Source organism: Cryptomeria japonica, chromosome 5, assembly GCF_030272615.1.
Source record: "Cryptomeria japonica chromosome 5, Sugi_1.0, whole genome shotgun sequence".
NCBI classification, from domain to species: domain Eukaryota; kingdom Viridiplantae; phylum Streptophyta; class Pinopsida; order Cupressales; family Cupressaceae; genus Cryptomeria; species Cryptomeria japonica.
The window spans coordinates 237,925,864-237,949,669 of NC_081409.1; the positions used below are offsets into that span (position 1 = coordinate 237,925,864).

Sequence of the window (23,806 nt, forward strand, 5' to 3'; positions counted from 1 at the left end):
ATCCAATTTTCCTATATCCACATGAGTTACATGAATCAATTAATAATAAATAAAAATATGTATTTTTTAATTATATATTTTTATCTATATACATTACATATTTTTATCTACTATCCATAAATTATTTATAAAATTAACTGCTTTTAAATTTCCATTTAAAAATAAATATATAAACTCATTTACAGAAAAACTTAAAATAAACAATTAATAAATTGACAATCCAACAATTTTACCCCTCCTTTATGTTAAAAACAAGCAAAAATACAATGCCATTATTTAATGACTATCAAATTTCTAGAAGGGCCAATAAGCTGCGGAAACTCTCCACCACGCTCTTTTCTTCGCCCCCCACAATCATTCCTTTCTCTACCTTCACTCTAGATTTTCCGTTGGACACGCAAAACGTCAACTCTCCAGAATGTTGACTGACCACACCTATCCATGTCCACCTACCCTCTTCCACCCACACTCGAGAAGAGTTACATTCTATAACGAAACATAGCATCATGGCATTGCCATCGAAAGAACGGTTGGAGCAGTTTAATTTGATTCTGTCTAATTTGTTGTTAGCAAAGGAGTTGAGGACAGAGAGATTGGGAAAGGCTGAAGAGTTTAAAAGTGACCCTGCACCAGCGACTGCCTTTGTACATATTGCCACCTCTTCTGGCCATTTCTGTCCAAAAAGGAAAGCCAATCATTCATCACAATAATGAAATGAACAAAACATTAGAATTATATTATCCTCCGGGAAACAATTATTATTACCTGAATTGTTTGAATGCAGGGCAACACGGCTGTTCTGTTCTTTGCTACGAGTTGCAAAATTTTCAGTCTTTGCACGTGCTCCCAGCTTTCTGTACCCGACACATCCCAACATTTAACACCATTTATCTGAAGCCTCGCCAATGATGTGCAGTGTTGTAAACCTTGTATTGTCTCAACTTTGTTGCGACCTTTTACTACAAATACTTTTAGCGATGCTAATTTATCAAAGCTTGGCAGCGTCTCCAACTCTGTACAGTCCCTTAGCATCAGTGTTTGAAGGTTTACTACACCCCCAATACCACTTAGATTCCTCAGCAGTCCACAACATGAGAACCAAATATCCTCCACTGCTGTCGGTAGACTGTCGACCTCCGTTAAATGATCATGATTAAAACATTTGAGAATTTTGAGGTGGGGACAGCAATCATCAGAAATTGTAATCTTTGACACTTTTGTCTTCCACAGGTCTATTTCCCTGAGATTGCCAAGAAAAGAAGTAAATGGGTCCCGCCCAAAATCCATTTCGCCGATTGGGCAATCCGATATTCTCAGAGTCTGAAGATTAATCAGCTTCTTCCATGATTTTGGTAATGCTTGCACTTCTAAACTGTCTAATGTCAATTTCTCTAACAGAGTAAGGCTCACCATACAGTCTGGCAAAGATTGCATCTGGAAACACCCTTCATCTGGACATATCTCCATCACTCTCAACTTGCTGAGTTGACCGATATTAATTGGGAGCTCCCTTAACCTAGTTCCGTTTAAATAGAGCTCACTCAAGGAAGCCTGATTTGTGATGTGACGGGGCAACTCCTCCAATTGCTTGCACTGATTAAGGTTCAAATACTGTAGCCTTGTCATGTTTTCCAGGATGTCTGACTGTAAGCTGAGCTTCCTACACTCCTCTAAATCAAGATGTTGCAGGAGCGTGAGCTGCTTACAAGAATCTGGCAACATCCTCAACTCATAGCATTTCCTCAAATCTAGATGTTGCAGTGCTGTTAGTTGGCCAAAACAGCTCGGCAGTGTTGCTAGCCTTTCACAGCCTTGCAACTCCAGGTGCTCTAGTGATTGAAGACGGCAAAATTCCTCTGGCAGTCTCTTCACATTGCACCGACACAGGGACATCTTTTTCAAATTCATGAGATGTCCTATGGACTTTGGAATTCTTTTTAATTTGAAGCAGGAAGAAATTATCAACACTCTTAACTGTAATGGAGCCTACAGCCAATTTCAAAATTAATTAAAGAGAAGATAAAGATTACAAATAATATTTGATTCAAATTATAAATATTGGAGAGAAACCGTAGAGGAAAGATACTTACTTTGACCCCATCCTTCCACAAGTCTACCATATTATGGCAGTCATCGAGTTCTAAAACTCTTAAATTTGTCAATGGCATCCATGATGGAAGATTTCTATTAGCAATTTCGGTGCAGCGAAGCCATGTCAACTCTGTGGATAATTTGGCAATGTGTAGATTGTTCCGGAAGTATCTTCCTATCACAAAAATCTTTAATCCATGAAACAAAGGTTTTCTAGTTCTTTTGAAGCCACAAAGACATATCCTTGTATTCAACAAGGAATCGAGAAACTCATGAACATCATGATTAGCTGTAAATCTGTTCAACTTCATTCCTCTTATCTGGATAGAGAAAAGCAAAACCAACAAATTCAAAATTGATTGAGGTAAACATACAATCTGATAAATAGACAAAATAAACAAATTTCAATGCTATATTTCTAATTTTCTAGCAGCACAGAAAAAATAACTATCAACCTCACCTCCTCCTGTTTGTTGATCGTCAAAAGCTGATGAGGATTCCATAGACGATGAGGTGAAAGAGTGCTTGCAATTTCCCTACCTAAATCTCTTAGGTGGTCATGCATTCTTATCTTATTCCCATCAACAAGCTCAACAAGACACTTATTCACAAGCCTCTCCCAACCCCACAAACCACTCCAGCCTAATCCTTCCCATACTGCAATAGCGATCATCTTGCTTTCACCAATGAAGAAACAAGCTACATCTAAGAACATCTGTTTCTCTTCTTTATCTAAAGCATCATAACTCACCCTCAATCTATTCATAATATCCTCGGGCAATACTTTAGAAATTTTATTCAATACATCTTTCCATAAATCTTTATTAGAGCACCCATGAAGCTGACCTCCAAGCACCTTTAAAGACAAAGGTAACCTATTGCTAGCATGTACGAAATTTTTGACCAGATCTTCAAACCCCAACAGTGGAGAAGATTGTAAGAATGCATGCCAACAAAAAAGCTCCTTGGCATGAGACTGATTCATTAATTTAATATCATAAATGCAAGAGATACCCGAAACCTTGAGAACTTCCTTGTCCCGTGTTGTGATAATGATCAAACTACCAGGTGCAAGACTAGCCTTTCCCGGCAGTAAAACTTCTAGCTGATCTCTATGATCCACGTCATCCAAAACGACAAATACAGGAAGAGATCTCCAATAATTAGAGAGAATCATCTTGCCTTGCTCTATATTGTCGAATGGTTCATCATTGAATTTAAACCCCAAATTTTTAAGGAGTTGTCTCTGCTTTATATGCAACTCATTTTTGTTTGCAGCATTTCTAACATCAAAAACAAAACTAGATTTTCCTATAGATGAACTTTTTTTATTATAGAATTCTTTTGACAGAGTGGTCTTCCCAGCTCCACCCATACCCCAAATTGCTACAATTTGAGCATCAGAATGATTTTTTGCAGATTCAGTAATGAACATTTCAAAATCTGCTACAGCTTCTTCAAGACCCACTGGATGTGTTGCTACCTCTAATGGTACTCTTTTCATTATCTTCAAAACACGATTCACAATATTCTTCAAAACCCTTTGCTTTTGCTCCTCTCTAAACAATGATGAAACATGGTTTTCGGAAAGGAAGAAAACGAAAAAACATCAATAAACAGAGATTATCCAATCAAAGATAAATATATACAAAAGATAGAGAAATATTGCACAGAAGGGTAGGTATGATAACAGATGTACAAAGAGGGGAGAGATTATTTGTTGCTTACTCATCACTGTTGATGATTTCGCCCTCATAAAATGAGGCATTGTAGAGTGCCGTCTTCCACTCCTCGAGCATGTCTGTATGTCTACCCTTCTCTTCATACTCCATAAACGAAGATTCGTAGATTCCTTTCAAATGGCGGAGATGGGCAGGTTCAACTTGGTAGAAAATAGGAATAATAGGCGTCCCAGTCTTGAGTATAAAGGATAGCTCGGCAAGACACCAAGGCGATTTTGCATATGTGGGAGAAAATATTGCTATATGAAGGGCAGCAGTAGACATTGCGTGTTGCAGTTCTGTAGGGAAGAAATCTCCCGACTGAAGATCTTGGGAATCAAGAAAGACCTTGAGACCCATAGCATAGAGGGTATTATAGATATCTCTGGCTAGCTTGTGTTTCACATCGGGTCCGCGATGATTAATAAAAATATCACGGGGCGACTTCTGCAATGGTGATGCAGATGAAGGTGGGAATGGTGAAGCAAGGCCATCAAAAGCATTTACAATCTCAATCTCCGATTGAACAGAAGTAGAAGCCATGGAATCGGATTCAAATGAACAGAGAGGCAGAGGAAAGCAATGGAAGAAACAGGGGCGATGTTGAGGAAATCAAAGCACTCAACTTGGTATCGCAGAGAGAAAGAGGGGAGTTATGTAAAGATTTAAGGAAAGAAGTAAGCAAAATGAGGTGTGGTTTGCGACGAAGAACGGTAAACGAGGAGATTGCGATCTATTTAAAAATTGAGGAGGAGGGAAGGAAAGTAGACTTAGACCAAATTAATTAAAAAATTAATTTAAGCGTTAAACAGATGCATCGATTGATTGGGAAAGGCCCAGCTGAGCTCAGATTCAGTGAACGTTACCCTAGATTAAGGAGATTCTAATCTCTCGCTAAAATAATAATCTAAAGTTTAGCGCTAATCACATGCATCGATTGATTGGGAATGGCCCAGCTGAACGTTACCCTTTATTTTGATTTAATTTATTTTTAATATTAAATATTAATTTCGGTTAACGGTCCATTCTGATTCTTGCATAGACAATTGGCATTCTCACGTGGGTAAGGTATAGATATTTCAACTATGTTGCCTACCAAGTAGAGGTAGAATATGCTAAAAAAAAAAAAGATACGAATATGTTAAGATTTTTTTTAGAAGTATTTTAAATTGGGGAAATTATAAGCTCCATCTCAAATGGACACCATTCATCTAGTCATCACAATATATCATAAGCATTTATGGTATTAAGATACGTTCATACCAAATTATCAATTCTCTTTTTCATATCCATTAATTGATGGTTGATGTGTTAGACTTTAACTAGTGTTCTATTATAATTGATTATTTTCATTTTCATTACACATTTGATTTTTATTGTTTTGAAAAGTGAAAGAGATGTAAGGGACACCAAGTAAAATAAAGCATGACATGAAGCATAGCTCATTCTATGACTTTTGTTAGTAAGGTGTGGCAATAAAACACGAGACTTTTATGGAAGCATTTCCCATGCATCCTCATTTAAACAACTTGCTCGCTAAATCATGTTCAACACTTTCAATGCAATAAACTACTCATAGTCTTCAGTGTTGCAATAAAGGATGACACTCTTTCAACATCTTCAATGATATATGGGTATGCGCGCCAAGTTGTGGTACCAAAAGGGGGTCTTAAGATGTCACTTTTTTTTTTAAATCAGCAAAGTCTAAACTTCAACAACAAACTGAACCTAATTACACTCCAAATTTGAAGATGCAACAATAACAAGAGTCGGAGTGCTTCGAGTCTACTTTCTAAACTACAAATTTGTTTTGAAAATGGTGGAGATTAAGGGCTTCAAAAAGGGGGGGCACAAAAAGTGGTCCTATTTTTATGCAAAAAACATAACATAGCGTCTATTGAGGCCCCCCTAAAATGTTAACTTTTTTTAAAAAAAATTAAAATCGCTTCGGTGAGAAATTAGCTAACACCTTGTAGTTTATGCCAGAATTTTCAGCTAATTTTTTAATGAGTATATGTGTAGCGTCCTAAAATTGCAACACTTGCAATTTCGACTGCATTTCGGTCTTCACGATGGTGACGCAACACGCAACCTGAATGGAGACCCCGAAACTTGCTCACAACACCAAAAATTGCATTTTTTAAGCACCCTGGCCTGAACCTCCTTGCACCCTGTTGTCCCGGGAGGTGGGACCAGAGCGCCCAGCGCCCTGGTCCCTCAGGACCAGGGCGCCCAGCGCCCTGGTCCCTGGGTCCTATTTTGAGCCCGGTCTCCTAAGGAGATTGCGGGTCTTTTTCTTTGCAATTTGGAAATTATATTTCCTGGTCGGCCTAAGGTCGGGAAAATCAGTCTATCAGCCCTAATTGACAAGTATATAAACTACATTTTTCTCTCTCATTTGGGATGAAGAGGATATGTATACAAAGCGTGGAAACTATACTCAAGCATTCAAGCATTCAAGCAATTGATCATTTCAAGTCTCCATTCAAGGCTAAGTGTTGCATTCAAGTCAAGGATTCAACCATTGAAGAGGAGATCACTTACTACATGCTACTACAACATACAACAAACAACAACATCTAAACCTTCGCACATAAGGATACAAACATCCTTAGAACAAGGTATTAGTACTTGTTTTACATTACAGTCATTTACATTTACAGCACTTGCTCATTTCTTGGTTAATTCCAAAATCGGGGTTTGACCTAAAGGCAAACCCCTAATCCCTAACCCCCCAATCGTCTCCGCTTTTCTGTGTGTAGGTTGCAGGTACGCGGCTGAAATTGAAGATCTGGAATCCTTGTGCAGAGACGAACAGATCCCCCTTCGTTTCGCGGATTTTTCGGAGGACCGTGGCGCTGGGCGCCATCGTCCCGACAACTTTTGCTCAAATTTGCAGGACAGCGCCGTATCGACATTTTACTGCTAATTCCAGGTCCGCAACTTCATCCTATAACCCGAACTCAGTTTATAAGCGAATCTTTGTCACTTTCTATGCATTCTTAGCTTAATTCCCTTATCAATATTATTTACAAAAGAGGGTAGCCTTGCTTTCCTAACCCTTGAAATTCATTTAGCATCCAATCTTACATTGTGTGGGATTGGATCTTATGAGTTTCAACCCCTCTTTTGAATGTAAAGTCTCTCCCTCAAGTGAAAAACCATTGAATCCTAGCGAACCTCCCTTCTCTCTCCTCGGAGTTGGAAGAGGGGAGAGCAACTAGGGTTCGATCGCGATTTTTCCGCTTTACATTTTGGTGAACCCGACGTGAACATCCTTTCTGATTTTTCATGCTTAGATCTGAAAAAATTGATTACATTTCCATGTTTGATCTTTTGCAAAATTTTAGAGGTGATTGCATAAAAACCCTAAATTTTCTTTTTGAACATTGAACTTGCGAAATGTTTAATTATTAATGTTTGTTTCAGATCTGCTTTTCTATTACAAATTATCGATTCATATCTGTGCTTCAATTTTGAAAATTAAGTGGTTAAATGTCAAAACCCTAATTTTTGAAACCCTCTTGATTCAACCTTTGTCCGACAATTTCACTGATCAAAACATCTCCAAATCCGCTGTAACTTTGGATTCCGCAATAAAATCACAATATCTTTCACCCCTAAAAATTTGGAAAAAAGTTGCGAGGACCGTGTGCACTCCGAGCGCCATCGTCCCCGACATTTTTTCCGAAATTTCGGGAGCGAGATTTTACTGTATTTTTCTGCTAAAACCCAGAATTTTGGCTGACTTTATCAATTATAACACCTTCAAAATTACAGTCAAAGTTGGTCTTGTGATTGCTTGGTCTAAGGCTCCTAATCATTCAAAAATTATCGAAATTGAAATTTTGTGTCAAAGCTGTGTTCTTACTATCATAAATCTGAAAAGTGTATTTGCATTCATTCGAAATTTCAGTGCTTTATTCAAATTCTTGCAATTTGTGACTTTTGAAATTAAGTGCTTAATTACAACAACTTTGATTTCCGCTTTCAAAATTGAATTTTGCGTGAAATTGAGTCAATTTTTAAAATTTCAAAACTTGCATTGCTTTTGACATTCCCTCTAAAATCATAAAATTCAAAATTTCAGTTTCCCTCTCTTTTTCAAAATTCAAATTTTTGCATTTTTCGACAATCTGGGTAGGGTTCAATTTTGAGATTGCAACTTTAATTTGGCCTATCTACAGATCGTAAAATCCCTCAATTTTTTCAGATTAGCTCTAAAATCATCATACCTTTCATCCCTGCAAATTTCGAAAAAAGTTGCAAGGACCATGTTGCACTCCGAGCGCCACGGTCCCGAACATTTTTTCCGAAATTTCGGGAGACTGTCGTGATTGCATTTAACAGCTTAAATCTGGAAGATTGGCTGATTTTACTGAAAATTGCTACCTCTAAAATCAAAATCTCTTCCTAGTGCATGAGTTTTACAACAATAAGCCCTAATTACACTATTCCCGTTAGACGAAGTCGTAGAATTAAGTCTTTCTGAGGTTTAATTACCGAGGAGATGGAACCTAATTTGAGTAGCCTTTTTAACGAGGACATGGGTAATTCCTCTAATCCTCCTAATGATGAAGAAGCTCTCCATGAGGTTTCTGTTGAACAACTTTCGAAATTGGATAACCAATTTGATGATTTTCACCAATGGATGTCTCATGAGTATCCCGATAGTCAAGCTCTTCCTTTAATTGAGGGTCTAAAACGCATGCTTCAAAGTGATAAGAATGGAATTGATATTTTGCGTGGTATTTCACACATTGTGGATTCGAATGTGATGCCTATGAAGAGTTGTGCTGAAACTTTAGGTTATACACAACCTCCTACACAAGGCAATCATTCTATTCCTTTGACAACTTCTATTGCTAGCATACCTACCTTTACATCAAACATCATGGCTACTTCTATACAAGACATTCCTCCTGTGATTACCAGTCATGGGGGCAATCCCTCTTCTTCAATTAACCCTATTCCTTCATTCAATCCGACTTCTTCATACATTCCTTCAATGAGTGTTCCCATTACATCTTCACAAATGAACATGACGCAAGGGGGCAATTCATTTAACCATTCCATTCCTCCTTGTAGTGTTCCTCCTATCCAATCATCCCCTATGGTTGACTATCATAGGGTCCCACCACCTTACTCTTTACCTTCTTTTAATAACATAACACCTCCATCTCAATCTAACACACCTAATATGAACTCTTCGACTGAAGCGACCATTAATAATCTTGCACAAACTGTCTCTTCTTTACAGCAACAAATTGCCTCTATGAATCAATCTAAGTTTAGTGTGCCCACATTTGATGTTGCGAGCCCACTTTCTCTTGACATTGTTCGAGCTATCCCTCCTAAACATGTTGAAATCCCGCATTTGGAGCTTTATAATGGTAAAGGAGATCCTCTAACACATGTTAAGACTTTTCAAACAATTTGTACTGATTTTGCTTATGACCCAAGGTTGCTTGCGAAACTGTTTACTAGAACATTAAGAGACAAAGCCCTACAATGGTATTGCTCGTTACCTGCTTATTCTATTACTTCTTTCGAACAACTTGCAAATGCTTTCATTCAACAATTTCAAAACAATATAAGTCCTAAAGTTACTTTGATTGATTTAATGCATTGTAAACAAGGTGTTAAAGAAAAAGTGACTGATTTCATTGGTAGATATAAGCATTTGTATGCTCAAATTTCTTTTCCTGTGCCTGACAATGATATTCAAAGAATCTTTATTTCTAATTTGCAAAAAGATATTCGAGACAAACTTCTGTTTTCTGAGTTTACTTCTTTCCAATAGTTGTGTGCCACTCTTCACAATTATCAACTGACTGTGAGTCAAATGGAACAATCACATCCTATGGCTCCGAGTGATAAGGGTGATAGCAGTCAACAACCATTTGGGAAGTTTAAACCGAACAGAGATTCTATCAAATTCAATGAAAACATCATCAACAACAATGTGAATGCAGCATCAGGTGTGCCTCCTATTTCTAAATTTTTCAAGAAAGAAAGAAAGTATACTCCTTTGAATGAATCATTGCATGGTATTATGAATAAGTTATTGGAACAAAATGTGCTTACTCTTCCTCCTATAAGACAAATTGATCCTGCAAAGATTACTTCACCTTATTTTGATCATAAAGTTTTTTGTCATTTTCATCGTCAGCCTGGGCATGATACTGAAAAATGTTTTTCTTTAAAGGGTAAAATTCAAGATTTGATTGATAATAATACTATTTCTGTTTCTGGAGTGAATGATAAAGGCAACACATCTGTAGCTCCTCCTAACCAAAATCTTCAGATTTTTACTGATCCATTACCTTCTCATACTTCTAATGCGATTGAGGCTAATGATTCCTCTCTCTCATCTGATGGTCTTGTGTCTATGACTCTGAATGTGATTAACTTTGTAGAGCAGCAAGAAATCCCTAAAGAACCTTCCATCACATTTGATTCTAGTGAAACCATTAGAGCACCTGATGGTCCTTTATACATAGTTGCAAAAGTCAAGAATACACCTTGCCGTGGAGTGCTTATTGATCCTTCGTGCATGGTTAATGTTATTACTGAAGAATTTCTTTTTACTTTGCAATTGAATCAAGTGATCTATGACAAAACAGATGTGATTGTGAAATTATTTGATGCATTTTCTTCTCCTGCAATTGGTTCTATTACATTGCCTATTGAAGTCCATAACAAATCTCTTGATGTGAACTTTGCTATTATTCCTTCGTCCGAACAATTTCGTATGAAGCTTGGCTATCCTTGGCTATCTTCCATGAAGGCTATTGCTTCTCCTATTCATAAATGTTTGAAATTTCCCCATAATGGTGAAGTTGTTATTGTCAATCATAGTCTCTTTAAACCAGCTGAAAGAACTTCTAGTGTTCCTATTGATTACTTTTGGCCTAAACAATTCCAGTCTCTTCCTCCGCGAAGTGATCATCTTTTCAAATCTTATCAAAAGTGGAAAACAGATATGATCCTATCTCTAAGTGAACCTAGAACACCTAAACTTGACATTCCTATCATTCTTGAGAAGGAAATTCTTCCTTTGAAAGATCAAACTAATGTTTTTCCTCAAGAAGATTCCCAACCCATCCCCATGGATGTAACTATGTCTATGCCTGATAAATCTTCTAAAAGTAGACCTATCCCTCCTCGTCATGATGGACTTGGTCTTCTTCCTAAACCAAAAATTCCTCCTTTATATGGAGCAGTTCCTCCTCCTGCCTTTTATAGAGAAAAGAGACCTTCTTCTTCTCCTATCATCCAGCCTAAAAGACCACAACCTAAACACCCAAGTGATAAGGATGAGAACATTCCTCCTCCTCTATCTTCTACACTTCCTACTAAGACTAGACGAAATCGTTCTGCACGTGAATGCCGACGAAAACGTCGTCTTAGGGCTCAAGCAGCTGCTTCTCAAAATTTACAATCTCCAAAAACACCTTCAACAAGCATTATTCCATTTTCTCCAAAATCTCCTAAACATAAGATGCATGATGGTCTCGATCCTGTGCGAGTTAAGGATCCTATTTTTATAAATCTTGATGATGATATAGATGAAAATGTTATTCATGATGAAAATGTTACTCCTCTTGCTTCTGATAGTGAATATGAACTTGTTGATGTTGATAACCATTTATCTAATGAATTTTCTAAAGCACTTATCCTAGCTCCTAGACAAGAACAATGTGGCTTGGAACATGAACATAGCCCTTGTTTGGATCTTGTGATAGCTCCATCTGCTGTGTTGGATGTTCCTCCTCTAGCGTGTTCCCTGCCTTCCCGAAACATTGATCAGCAAGATCGGGGGGTAGATGACGTGCTAGACTAGTTACATTAGCATAGCAGATTCTCTCCTCCTCTCTTTTGTTACTTCTTCTATATGTTATTCTCATTCTTCTATTTGTCGTCCTTAGTGTTGTCTACTTGAGGACGATGCAAAGCACTGAGATCTCTTTGGTCTCTCTCATGTTGACTCAAAAGACACATGTGTTCCCTTCTTCTAGGTGACCTTCCTTGATTGGGGAATGAAGAACAATTATGCATACATACATATGATATATATACATGACTTATCATACAGCATAATGACCCCGAGGAAAGCGAAGTCACCTTGTGCTTTGTGCTTTGTGTCTATTATCCTTGGGTTTATCTCACACTTGGGGGCTAAATATTTGCGATAACGTGCTCCTTTCCCTTCTCATTTCTTATGTGTATCACCACGTTAAAACAATCACCCCCGTTGAGGCGTGTGTGATCGCTTTAACGTAGGGGGGCATACACCCTGTCTATCCTTTCAAAGATACTTGAAAATTTCTTGGCGAACTTAGCTTTGCCTTGAAAATTTTTGGTATTTTCTCTTGCATGACTCATAGTGAGGGAACCTTACTACTGACAGTCATGGTTCTCCCTCGTGATCTTCCCTTTTACTTTGTCAATCGAAGTCGTAAGATCCTTAGTCCACTGGGGGCTTGGTGTATCTTGCCTCCTTGACGTGGTGAAAGTCTTTCAATGTTGTTTCCTTGTACTTTACCGGAAGTATGAGCTCACATACTCCCGCTAAAGTGGGGGCTAAATGTAGCGTCCTAAAATTGCGACACTTGCAATTTCGACTGCATTTCGGTCTTCACAATGGCGACGCAACACGCAACCTAAATGGAGACCCCGAAACTTGCTCACGACACCAAAAACTGCATTTTTTAAGCACCCTGGCCTGAACCTCCTTGCACCCTGCTGTCCCGGGAGGTGGGACCAGAGCGCCCAGTGCCCTGGTCCCCAGGACCATGGCGCCCAGCGCCCTGGTCCCTGGGTCCTATTTTGGGCCCGGTCTCCTAAGGAGATTGCGGGTCTTTTTGTTTGCAATTTGGAAATTATATTTCCTGGTCAGCCTAAGGTCGGGAAAATCAGTCTATCAGCCCTAATTGACAAGTATATAAACTACATTTTTCTCTCTCATTTGGGATGAAGAGGATATGTATACAAAGCATGGAAACTATACTCAAGCATTCAAGCATTCAAGCAATTGATCATTTCAAGTCTCCATTCAAGGCTAAGTGTTGCATTCAAGTCAAGGATTCAACCATTGAAGAGGAGATCACTTACTACATGCTACTACAACATACAACAAACACAACATCTAAACCTTCGCACATAAGGATACAAACATCCTTAGAACAAGGTATTAGTACTTGTTTTACATTACAGTCATTTACATTTACAACACTTGCTCATTTCTTGGTTAATTCCAAAACCGGGGTTTGACCTAAAGGCAAACCCCTAATCCCTAACCCCCCAATCGTCTCCGCTTTTCTGTGTGTAGGTTGCAGGTACACGACTGAAATTGAAGATCTGGAATCCTTGTGCAGAGACGAACAGATCCCCCTTCGTTTCGCGGATTTTTCGGAGGACCATGGCGTCGAGCGCCATCGTCCTAACAACTTTTGCTCAAATTTGCAGGACAGCGCCATATCGACATTTTACTGCTAATTCCAGGTCCGCAGCTTCATCCTATAACCCGAACTCAGTTTATAAGCGAATCTTTGTCACTTTCTATGCATTCTTAGCTTAATTCCCTTATCAACATTCTTTACAAAAGAGGGTAGCCTTGCTTTCCTAACCCTTGAAATTCATTTAGCATCCAATCTTACATTGTGTGGGACTGGATCTTATGAGTTTCAACCCCTCTTTTGAATGTAAAGTCTCTCCCTCAAGTGAAAAACCATCGAATCCTAGCGAACCTCCCTTCTCTCTCCTCGGAGTTGGAAGAGGGGAGAGCAACTAGGGTTCGATCGTGATTTTTCCGCTTTACAATATGATTTTTTACTAATTTTCGAAGTGGACACATCCTGAAAAATAAAAATTTGAGTGTGCTCCCCCCTAAAATCAATGAAAATTAATCAAAACTTTTTTAAAAAAAATTGTGTAGAATGGAGTCTAGTTTCTAAAAATGTAATTTTTTTCAAAATCTGATGAACGTGTAAAAATCTATACCCAAAATAGTGCATGTTGGTTTTTGACAAAAAACGAACACACTGACAAAAGAAATTATAGATGAAAGACTTAACGAAATCAAAATTTGAAATAATTACATTATTGGATAGCTAAGAAGGAGCTCAAGTTTACCACGGTATTTTTTTTAACTTCATTGAAACCCGTGCAAACCTGACTGAGAGCATGACCAAAAATATGTCAAAATTTTCAATGTTCTGATAAAAACACGTCTCTAGCCTGAAATGGTCGTCCAAACCTTTGGATTGGATTCCCAAGGCAAATCCAACCCATAGGTTTGGTGTTTCCCAAAGCGGGTCATTTGGCCTGCGCCAAATATGGCACTCACCCTATTTAGCGTGCGCCAAATGTGATGAATGGATTTTTCCATTTGGCACGCACCAAATGTGGTCCATATTCCACATTTGGCGCATGCCAAATAGGGAGAGTGCCAAATGTGTACATAGAAACCCCCATATCACCTCTCCCTTCTTTATCTCCCTTCCCTCATAGTTCCCTCTCTCTCTATGAACTAGATCTCATATTCTTTCTCTCCCCTTACCTCTTATCGGGCTCTTCATTCTTATAGATACATACTCTTCTTTATCCCTCCCCTCTCTAGCTCTCACAATTCCCTTATTCTCCTATCCCTCGAGCTATCTCCCTCTCCATCCTTACACCCATCTAATTCCCTCTCTCACCACTTTCCCTCAGTTTCTTCCTCACTCCCTCCTCTCTCTAGGTCATAAGGGCTCATAGGACACCATATGACCCCTTAGGACACAATATGACCCCTAACGACACCTAAGGGGTCATATGGTGTCCTAACGGATCATAAGACACCATATGACCTCTTAAGTTAGGACCCATAACAACACCATATGTTGTCCTAAGTGGTCATAGGACACCACATGACCCCTTAGGACACCATACAACCCATAATGACACCATATGGTGTCTTAATGGGTCATAGAACACCATATGACCCCTTAGGTGTCGTTAGGGGTCATATTGAGGTCCTAAGGGGTTATATGGTGTCTTATGACCCCTTAGGACACCATATGACCCCTTAGTACACCATATGGTGTCAGTATGGTTTGTATGGTGTCTTATGACCCCTTAGGATACCATATGACCCCCTAGTACACCATATGGGGTCAGTATGGTCTTATGGTGTGCAATGATCCCTTAGGACACCATATGACCCCTTAGGACACCATACGACCCATAATGACAACATAAGGTGTCCTAAGGGGTCATATGGTGTCTTAAGGGGTCATAACACACCATATGACCCGTTAAGACACAATATGATCCCTAACGACACCTAAGGGGTCATATGGTGTCCTATGACCCCATAGGACACCATACGACCCCTTAGGACACCATATGACCCCTTAGGACACCATACGACCCATAACAACACTATATTGTGTCCTAAGGGGTCATATGGTGTCCTAAGCAGTCATAAGACACTATATGACCCCTTATGACACCATGCAACCCATAACGACACCATATTGTGTCCTAAGGGATCATACAGTATCCTAAGGGGTCATAGGACACTAGATGACCCCTTACAACACCATGTGACCCCTTACAACACCATATAGTGTCGTTATGGGTCATATGGTGTCCTAAGGGGTCATATGGTGTCCTAACGGGTCATATAGTGTCCTATGACCCCTTAGGGTACCATATAACCCCTTACGTGTCGTTAGGGTTCATATTGTGTCCTAAGGGGTCATATGGTGTCCTATGATGCCTTAGGACACTATATGACCTCTTAGGACACCATATGGTGTCATTATGGGTCGTATGGTGTCCTAAGCGGTCATTAGGTGTCTTATGATCCCATAGGACACCATATGACCCCTTAGGACACCATATGACCCATGACAACATAAGGTGTCCTAAGGGGTCATATTATGTCTTAAAGGGTCATAACACACCATATGACCCGTTAAGAAACAATATGACCCCTAACGACACCTAAGGGGTCATATGGTGTCCTAAGGGTTCATAGGACACCATATGACCCCTTAGGACACCATACAACCCATAACAAAACCATATTGTGTTCTAAGGGGTCATATGGTGTCCTAAGGAGTCATAGGACACAATATGACCCCTAACGACACTATGACCCTTAACAACCCCATATTGTGTCCTAAGGGGTCATATGGTGTCCTAAGGGGTCATAGGACACCAGATGACCCATTAGGACACCATGTGACCCCTTAGAACACCATATACTGTCGTTATGGGTCATATGGTGTCCGAAGGGGTCATATGGTGTCCTAACAGGTCATATAGTGTCATATGACCTCTTAGGACATAATATAACCCCTTACATGTCGTTAGGGTTCACATTGCATCCTAAGGGATCATATAGTATCCTATGACCCCTTAGGACACTATATGACCCCTTAGGACACCATATGGTGTCATTATGGGTCGTTTGGTGTCCTAAGGGGCCATATGGTGTTTAAAGGGTCATAACAAACCATATGACTCGTTACGACACAATATGGTCCCTAACGACACCTAAGGGGTCATATGGTGTCCTATGACCCCATAGGACACCATATAACCCCTTAGGACACCATACGACCCATAACAACACCATATTGTGTCCTAAGGAGTCGTATGGTGTCCTAAGGGGTCATAGGCCACCATATGACCCCTTATGACACTATACAACCCATAACGACACCATATGTTGTCATTATGGGTCATATGGTGTCCTTAGGGGTCATATGTTGTCCTAAGGGGTAATAGGACACTAGATGACCCCTTAGGACACCATGTGACCCCTTAGAACACCATATAGTGTTATTATAGTGTTGTTATGGGATTTTCGTGGTGATAGGATCTTTATAGATCCATTTTGCTAAGTCCTCATCTCTGGTCTCTTCTTCTTGACTCTTTCCAAGGATAAAAGGCGTCAAAGTGCATGTTGGCTTGACCAGTGGTGTTTGAAGTAACCGTTGAAGTTTACCATGAGTTCTAGGAGAAGTGGGTAGTTGCCCAACACAAAAGAGTTGGCTTATATTATACTTCCCAGGACCTTCCTCTGCCATTTTTATTTTTAGCTTCTCTTGCTTGGGTATAGTAGTGTTTGAATTGGAAAGAGAGGTTGGACTAACATATGATCATGTGGATGGGATAGCCTCTTTGTTGTTGGGAACGCTAATCTCTAGTTCATGGTTGATATTTTGACAATATGCAAATGGATTTGCATCACCAAGGATTGTAATTTCTACACCATTATGAGGAAACTTGATACATTGGTGGTAGGTGGATGGAACGGCTTGCATGGCGTGTATCCAAGTTCTTCCTAACAATAAATTATGTGGCAGAGGAAGGTCCAGAACTTGACATATGATGTGTTTCACCACTGGGCTCACACGGATTGGTAACACAACTGCTCCTTTGGATGAACGCTCCACATCATCATAGGCTTTTATGGTTATATTTTTGTGGAGATCCACTAATTCAACTGCATATCCCAATGTTGTGACCAATTATAATGTACAGATATTTAGGCCTACTCAATTGTCGATCAAGACTCGCTTGATTCTATGTTGGTTGATAAATCCTTCAATATGGAGTGAGGCATTATGAGGTTGTAGGAAGGATGTATTGTCACTTTCAGAGAAAGTGAGACTTGGTGATGACCTCAGACTACCAACCATAGCTTGAAATTGATTTGTATTTAAATTGGCAGGGATTGGCGCCTCTTGGAGAGCTTGATCCAAGATTGTTTTATGAGATGGGGATAGGCGCAAAATCTCTAAGATGGATATAAGTGTGGGCATCTTATCTAACTGTTCCACAAGGTTATACTGCTTTGGGATGGAAGTTGTGCCTTGTGGAGCTTCTTTAATGGTGATCTTGCCACGACGTGTAACAACATTGCAGGTAGAGCTTGGATCTTTGATGGTAATAGTTGCAATTTGTTCATTGGCATCATATAGGTGATTCACAATGCAATTATAGGCGGCTCGTGTATAATTAATTGTATCTACCTTTCGCCCTAAAGTGGAAGGACCCCTTTGATCTTGTGATGGAAGTGGATTCTTAAACATAAGATGATCATTATTTGTGGTTTTTGGGTCCTGTCCTTCAATTTCAATCTCTCCTCAATCAATAAGATCCTGAACAAGATCTTTCAATCTGTGACAATTACTTGTTTTATGCCCTTTCCCTCGATGGAATTCGCAATGTTCATTATCCCTCCACCGTGAAGGTTTGACCTGAGGTTCGTAATGAGATGTCTATGGTAAGGTCACTAGATTTGAAGAAACCAACTGATGTAACACTGTTTCAATAGGTTCCCCTAAGGAAGTGTATGTACATTTTGGTTTATAATTTTGCTAGCATTGTCTCGATTCCTCTTGTGGTACATTGCATCCTTGATTTGGGGGAGCAACCGTGTTATTCTTAGGTGGGGGGTTTTGCCCCACAAATCGGACTACAGGTTGTGCACTTTTGATAGTCCTTGCATCTACAACCCCGTCATTGACGATGTTTTTATTTTTATTCAGGAAGTTAGGTTTATCATTGTTGAAGCGCGGGCGAGGGCGGTCTTTTGGTTCATTGTATATCTTAATAAGCCCCTTTTTTATGAGGGCCCGTTCACATTTTAAACCCTGGATGATCATGTCATTAAAAGACTATGTGCCTTTCATGTCTAGATGGAATTTTCTTCGTTCAAGTTGGAAATAAATATTTCCACTAGTTCTCGTTTAGGTAACTGAAGAAAATGTCGGCTAGACATTTTTTGCCATCGTTGTAAGAAAGCTGAAAAATAGCTCCCCTAGTTTTTGCTTGGTGTTACATAGATCGGCCATGGTGACATCGCATTCTATGTTGTGTGAATAATGTGCAATGAATTTCTGGACCAGTTCTTCAAATGTCCTAATGTTGCCTGCTAGTCGGGAAAACCATGATGTGGTTGTCCCTCCCAAAATTTGAGGAAAGAGTCGCATTAGGTATGTGTCTTCATATGCCACTTCTAGGCAAAGCTGAATGAAATTCTCTAACATGATCTCGAGGGTCTCCTTTTCCCCAATATTTTTTGAGCTTAGGTGTTTCAAACCCTCATGGAAAAGGTGGCATATGTAGATTCCTATCAAAGGGATAGGGACAAATATCTTTAAGTGAAAACTAGGTAGTTTTCACACCACTGTGGAGTTGTTGGGCGAGGTTCTCGACTTGTTGCCTCAACATGTCAATGTCATTTGGAGGAGGAGGAGGTGGGGGATTTCCTTGATAAAGGTTGTATCTGATGTGATCTCGACCTCTTCCCTCCTCATTATGACTCTGGTGTTTTGATGCTTCCCTTAGTTGTGCAGTATCAAAATCAAAGGGTAGTTTGGCTCCCTCTTGGGCAAGTCTTAAAAAGTGAGCATCAGCGTTCTTCCTGAAGATTTCATCAAAAAGTCAATTGAAAAGAGGGTTGTGTTGTGCCCTTTCTATTGCTGCAGGAGTGGGAGTACTTGGATTTTCATCATTTGTGTTTCCTCTAAGGGCTTCTTGGAATTCATTGAGATTTTCCTCCTCTTCCTCTTCTATCTCTAGTTGTCTAGACCTTGATCTTGTTTGAGCCATTTTGTTTGAAAGTTGTTGTTGAAGTTTGGTGAAAATGACTATGAGTTGGTGATGGAATGAGAGATAAATGTTTGGTGAAGTGTTTTGCATATGGATCTCTAACACTAAAGGTAGATGTTACCAAAGTCCTTCTGGTAATTGCTTGTTGTGTTTGTTGACAATATTTGATATGACAAGGTTTAGAGAGGCCTAAGATGTGTTACAGACCCAACTACCTAGTAATGAGAAGATGCACTCATAGACTAGTTTTAACCTGCGTAGAAATGCCTCTTAGGATGAGTTTATCCTAGATGTAGAGACACTCTAAAAAGTGATGTTTTATGTTTGATTCAAGCAATATCGAAAAAGAACTTAGGACAAGACCTCTTTATGTTTCGAGAGTTTGGAATGGGTTGATGATGTGTGAATGTGAGAATGGATGAAATGTTAACTTCAATAAAAATTGTGTTACAAATGGGACAAATTCTTCCTCTTCTCTTTCACAGGTTGGTGGTTCGTCCCTAGCTAAGTTATATGTGATGCAAATGTCTGGAAAGAAGGCAGGATTGATTTTGTCTCCCTTGTTTTTATGATAACTCAAAGCTCTATATTCAGTAAAAGCTCTACGGTTTAAAGACTCCTAATCAAACTCGTTAGATTTTCCTTGAAGATATAGACACATGTGATGTAAGAAGGTTCTATGTGAGACAAATATTTATCTATTGAGACAGAAAAATTTCCTTCTTTTGATGAAATCCTTTGAGCTCAATGGTATTTTCTTCAAATTGATATGTTGATAAAGATTCTTCCTTCTCAAAATGTGAAAAATGGTCATCTAGTTTGATACTTTATTTTTGCACTTTATTTTTAATTTTTGCCAAATGTTGGTGTTTTGAAAACTTTGTGTTGGATGAATACTTGTTTTGGAATTGGTTTTGATTTCCTTTGACAAGAAAACAAAGCAAGCACACAAACACAAGAATGTTCAGTCAAAAGGCACAAATAAGTGCCGGTCTAAATCAACCCAATCTTTGGACTTTTATGACCCCTTTTTCAAATGTTTTTTAGTATGTTTTTCCAAAAAGCCTAAAGTTGGCTCAGTTTATCACTGGTCTTGACACAAAATGAAGACACTTCAAACACACTTTATCCCTAAGGTCAAATGGCCAGTTGCGATAATTTCAGCCCACATCTTGATATTTCTTCAGCTTTGGTACTACATACCTTATGAATCTCGTCGTGGCAGGTAAGGATGTGATATACTAAGTCTTGTGTGAAAATAACAAATAGATGATCCCTATGATGGGGGAGTCACCACTTTTATCAAGCTACAAGTAGCTGTTAAAAAAACTATGTTTCTACTCAAGGAAATATGTATGGTGAGTATCTTGGGAGCAAAACCATCTATGCTCTTGCACTGAACTGCTCACAAATATCCTCAATCAATAGAATGGGTGGGCTTCTACATAAAAAGGTGTTTAGTAACTTTTGATGTTTTTGGACATAAGTTCATTGTACAGTGACTCACTTAAGAGCCATGTAACTTGTGGTGGGGCCCATTTGTCCTTTCGGCAAGTTACACTGTAGGAACAACTATACCCAAGACTACAACTTTCTCTCAAACCTGATATCTATAGCGGCTCGAACGATTTACCGCGTGAGGTCGTTCCCAAGAGTGATGTGTCTCTTAGCAGGCCTCTCTTAAAAATATAAACTTTGAGTGTTACGAACACTTTTCTCTTGCACCTAGGACCACGAAAGCCAAGGCAGAGGATAGTATGTGTTAGAAGTAGGACCACTCGACAAACTTTGCACAAGTGTGCCAATCAAAAAAAGCACTTGTTCTTTTTAACTGATTTTCATTGCAATGTGATCTAACTATTTGGAGATGTTGCTCCAACAATCATGGTGTTCTTTTTAACTTCAAAGGCAAAATGTTTGGTAAACTAGGAATTTGAAATCCAGGTCAACTGAATTAAAAACACGTTTTGCTTGAAGTAAAATCATTTATGAGCTTGAAGGAAAAGTGGCTTATTCTTTTTAGATTGCCCAAAATGAAATATTGATTGTAAATTTCCTTAAGTTGATGCAAGAAATGAAAGTTGTGTTGTTGATTTTAAGCACCAAAACAAAGATTGTTCCTAACTTGCAAATAAACTTTTGATGTGAATTTTGTGGTTCTTTTTAACTTGCAAGTGGGATTCTTCTTAAAAATCCAAAACTAAAGATGTGATTCTTTTTATGACCCAAAAGGAAAATGTGAGGTTCAATTTTTAAGCCAAAAGAAATAATGAATTTATTTTAATCCAACTTTGAAAAACAAAGTGAAAGAAATAATTCAATGCTTTCTAATCTAACTCCTCCAATCCTGCATAAACAATCAAACAGTTAGTTAAAAATAAATAATAATAAAAAGTATGGGTGGGCTTCTACAAGCCTAAGTTTTTTATTTTCGGTTACAAATAAAAAAAATTACGACTCTCTGTTACAATAGTGTCACTCTGTGTAAACACATAAGCGCTATTTAACACAAAAGCACTACTTAACCAACAGATGCGCTGAAACAGTGACAAATACGCTGTACTAGAAGCAAAAGCACAAAAAATACTCAGTCGGATAGATTAAAATTTTGTCAAACAGAGCACGCGAATGCACTAAACTAATAACAACAACGCTACTATAAATACAAAAGCGCTAAATGATGGAAAATAGCACTGTTTTCCAGACAATACCGCTATTCTGGTGGACAAAAGCGCTAAGTAATGAATTGTCACAAGCGCTAAAACGTGTTCAAAAGCGCAAAAGCGCAACCTGTGTGGAAATTTAAACAAGAAAAGTTAGTAGTTTGTGTAGAAATCTTTGTGTTCAATTCACATCAGGTTCACCAAATGATGCTCTGCAAAAGAAGGATGTTAGAAAAACCTGTGGTGAGGCAACACACGCACGAGAAACACACACGAAACAAGGAGTTAGTGTTAATCAACCAAAGATTATTCTAAATAGGCATATCAAGAGAGACACTATAAACAAAATAGAACATTTGACAATAAAAGAAAATACAACAAGGCATCTCCAAATGCCTTCCACCATGCTTGTAGCTCTTCCTCCCTTGTTCCTCTCCTCTCCAAGTTTCCAAATGAGTGTAGCTCTCAGCAGCTTTTTGCACTATGGATGCCTTGTGGAGATTTAAGATTGAAATGATTTAAACTATGCTATGCAAGTGTAAAACAAACTAATTCTGACATGCTATGAAATGAACTAAGATTTATTTTTGTCCAAAATGACAATAGATGAGTGATTTATGCTAAAATGCTATTCTCTAAAATTGGCTATAAGTTAAATGCATACAAGTTTTCAGGATCTGGATTATGAAGAAATGAGCTCTATTTATAGGTAAAATGGAGCAATGGATGGTTGAGATTGAGTAATCTCAACAAGGGTCAGGATTGAATGGTTTAAGATCCATGTGAGGGCTTTCAACCCAATCTCAAGATGACAAGTGTCAACATGAGATGGGTTGAGAGGAGAGGGAAGAAGCATTAAATGCTTGACATGACCTGAGGGTTAACTTGGGAGGTAGGGTTAATGTTGAGTTGAGTGAATAAATTCATTATTCAACGAATAATGCTTTTATCCAATGGATAAACTCTTGTGCAAGAGTTAGTGAGGATAACCATGGTCAAAGCAATAAATGGTTGAGGAGACACATGGGTTACATGAGGGTTGAGTTAGAGGTCAAAGTCCCTAACCATGGGTGCAAGTGGATTCAACCATAAATGGTTATGTAAGAGCATTTAATGGTTTGGAAGACTTTAGAGGTTAACCATTTGAAGACATAAAGCCTTAAATGCTTTTCAAAGACTTTGAGGGCTTTGAGAAGTGACTCCAAGTTGCTTAGGAATGTGACAATATTTAGGGGATGGATTAGGCTAATTAGGGAGGGGTTAGAAGAGTCTAGAAGGGGATTTAGGATTGCAAGTGGATTTGGTGGGTGAGGGAAAATAGGATTTTTATTAAAATAAAATTTATTTATTTCAACAAATAGGTGCAACTTGCATTTTTAGGAGAATGCAAGTGGGGGAGATTCAATGATTTTAATAAATGTTTTATTATTTATTTAAAAGAGGAAAGGGGATTAAATTAAATAAATAGGTTTTATTCATTTAATTGATTTTGAATTTGGTTTAATGAATTAATTAAAATAAATTGAATAATTTATTTAATTAAGAGGAGAATGATTTGAAGAGGAATTGATTAAATATTAATTTAATTAACTGTTGGCTAGTGGGTTTATTAATCAAATAAATAGAAAATATTCATTTAATTAAAATGGACAGATTTATGTGACTACATATGTTATTCCTTCCTAAAAACTCAACCTTTTTTGTTGTTTCGGT

General features: G+C 38.5%; 1 protein-coding gene across 1 annotated transcript; it reads right to left on the bottom strand.

Annotated features, from left to right (window-relative positions):
* Positions 1-212: 212 nt before the first annotated feature.
* Positions 213-4,434, bottom strand: LOC131028811 (disease resistance protein RPV1). Its single transcript, XM_057959158.2, has 5 exons — positions 3,820-4,434; positions 2,552-3,650; positions 2,091-2,411; positions 766-1,986; positions 213-673 (listed from the first exon to the last, which is right to left on the bottom strand). The coding sequence occupies exons 1-5, from the start codon at positions 4,353-4,355 to the stop codon at positions 287-289; spliced, it is 3,564 nt and encodes a 1,187-aa protein (XP_057815141.2). The 5' UTR covers positions 4,356-4,434; the 3' UTR covers positions 213-286.
* Positions 4,435-23,806: the final 19,372 nt, after the last annotated feature.

Coding starts and splice junctions, on each gene's coding strand:
- LOC131028811 (XM_057959158.2), bottom strand. CDS start 4,355: ATGGCTTCTACTTCTGTTCAATCGGAGATTGAGATTGTAAATGCTTTT. Junction 1,987..2,090: donor TGTGGAAGGATGGGGTCAAA/GTAAGTATCTTT, acceptor AATTGGCTGTAG/GCTCCATTACAGTTAAGAGT. Junction 674..765: donor CCTGCATTCAAACAATTCAG/GTAATAATAATT, acceptor CTTTTTGGACAG/AAATGGCCAGAAGAGGTGGC.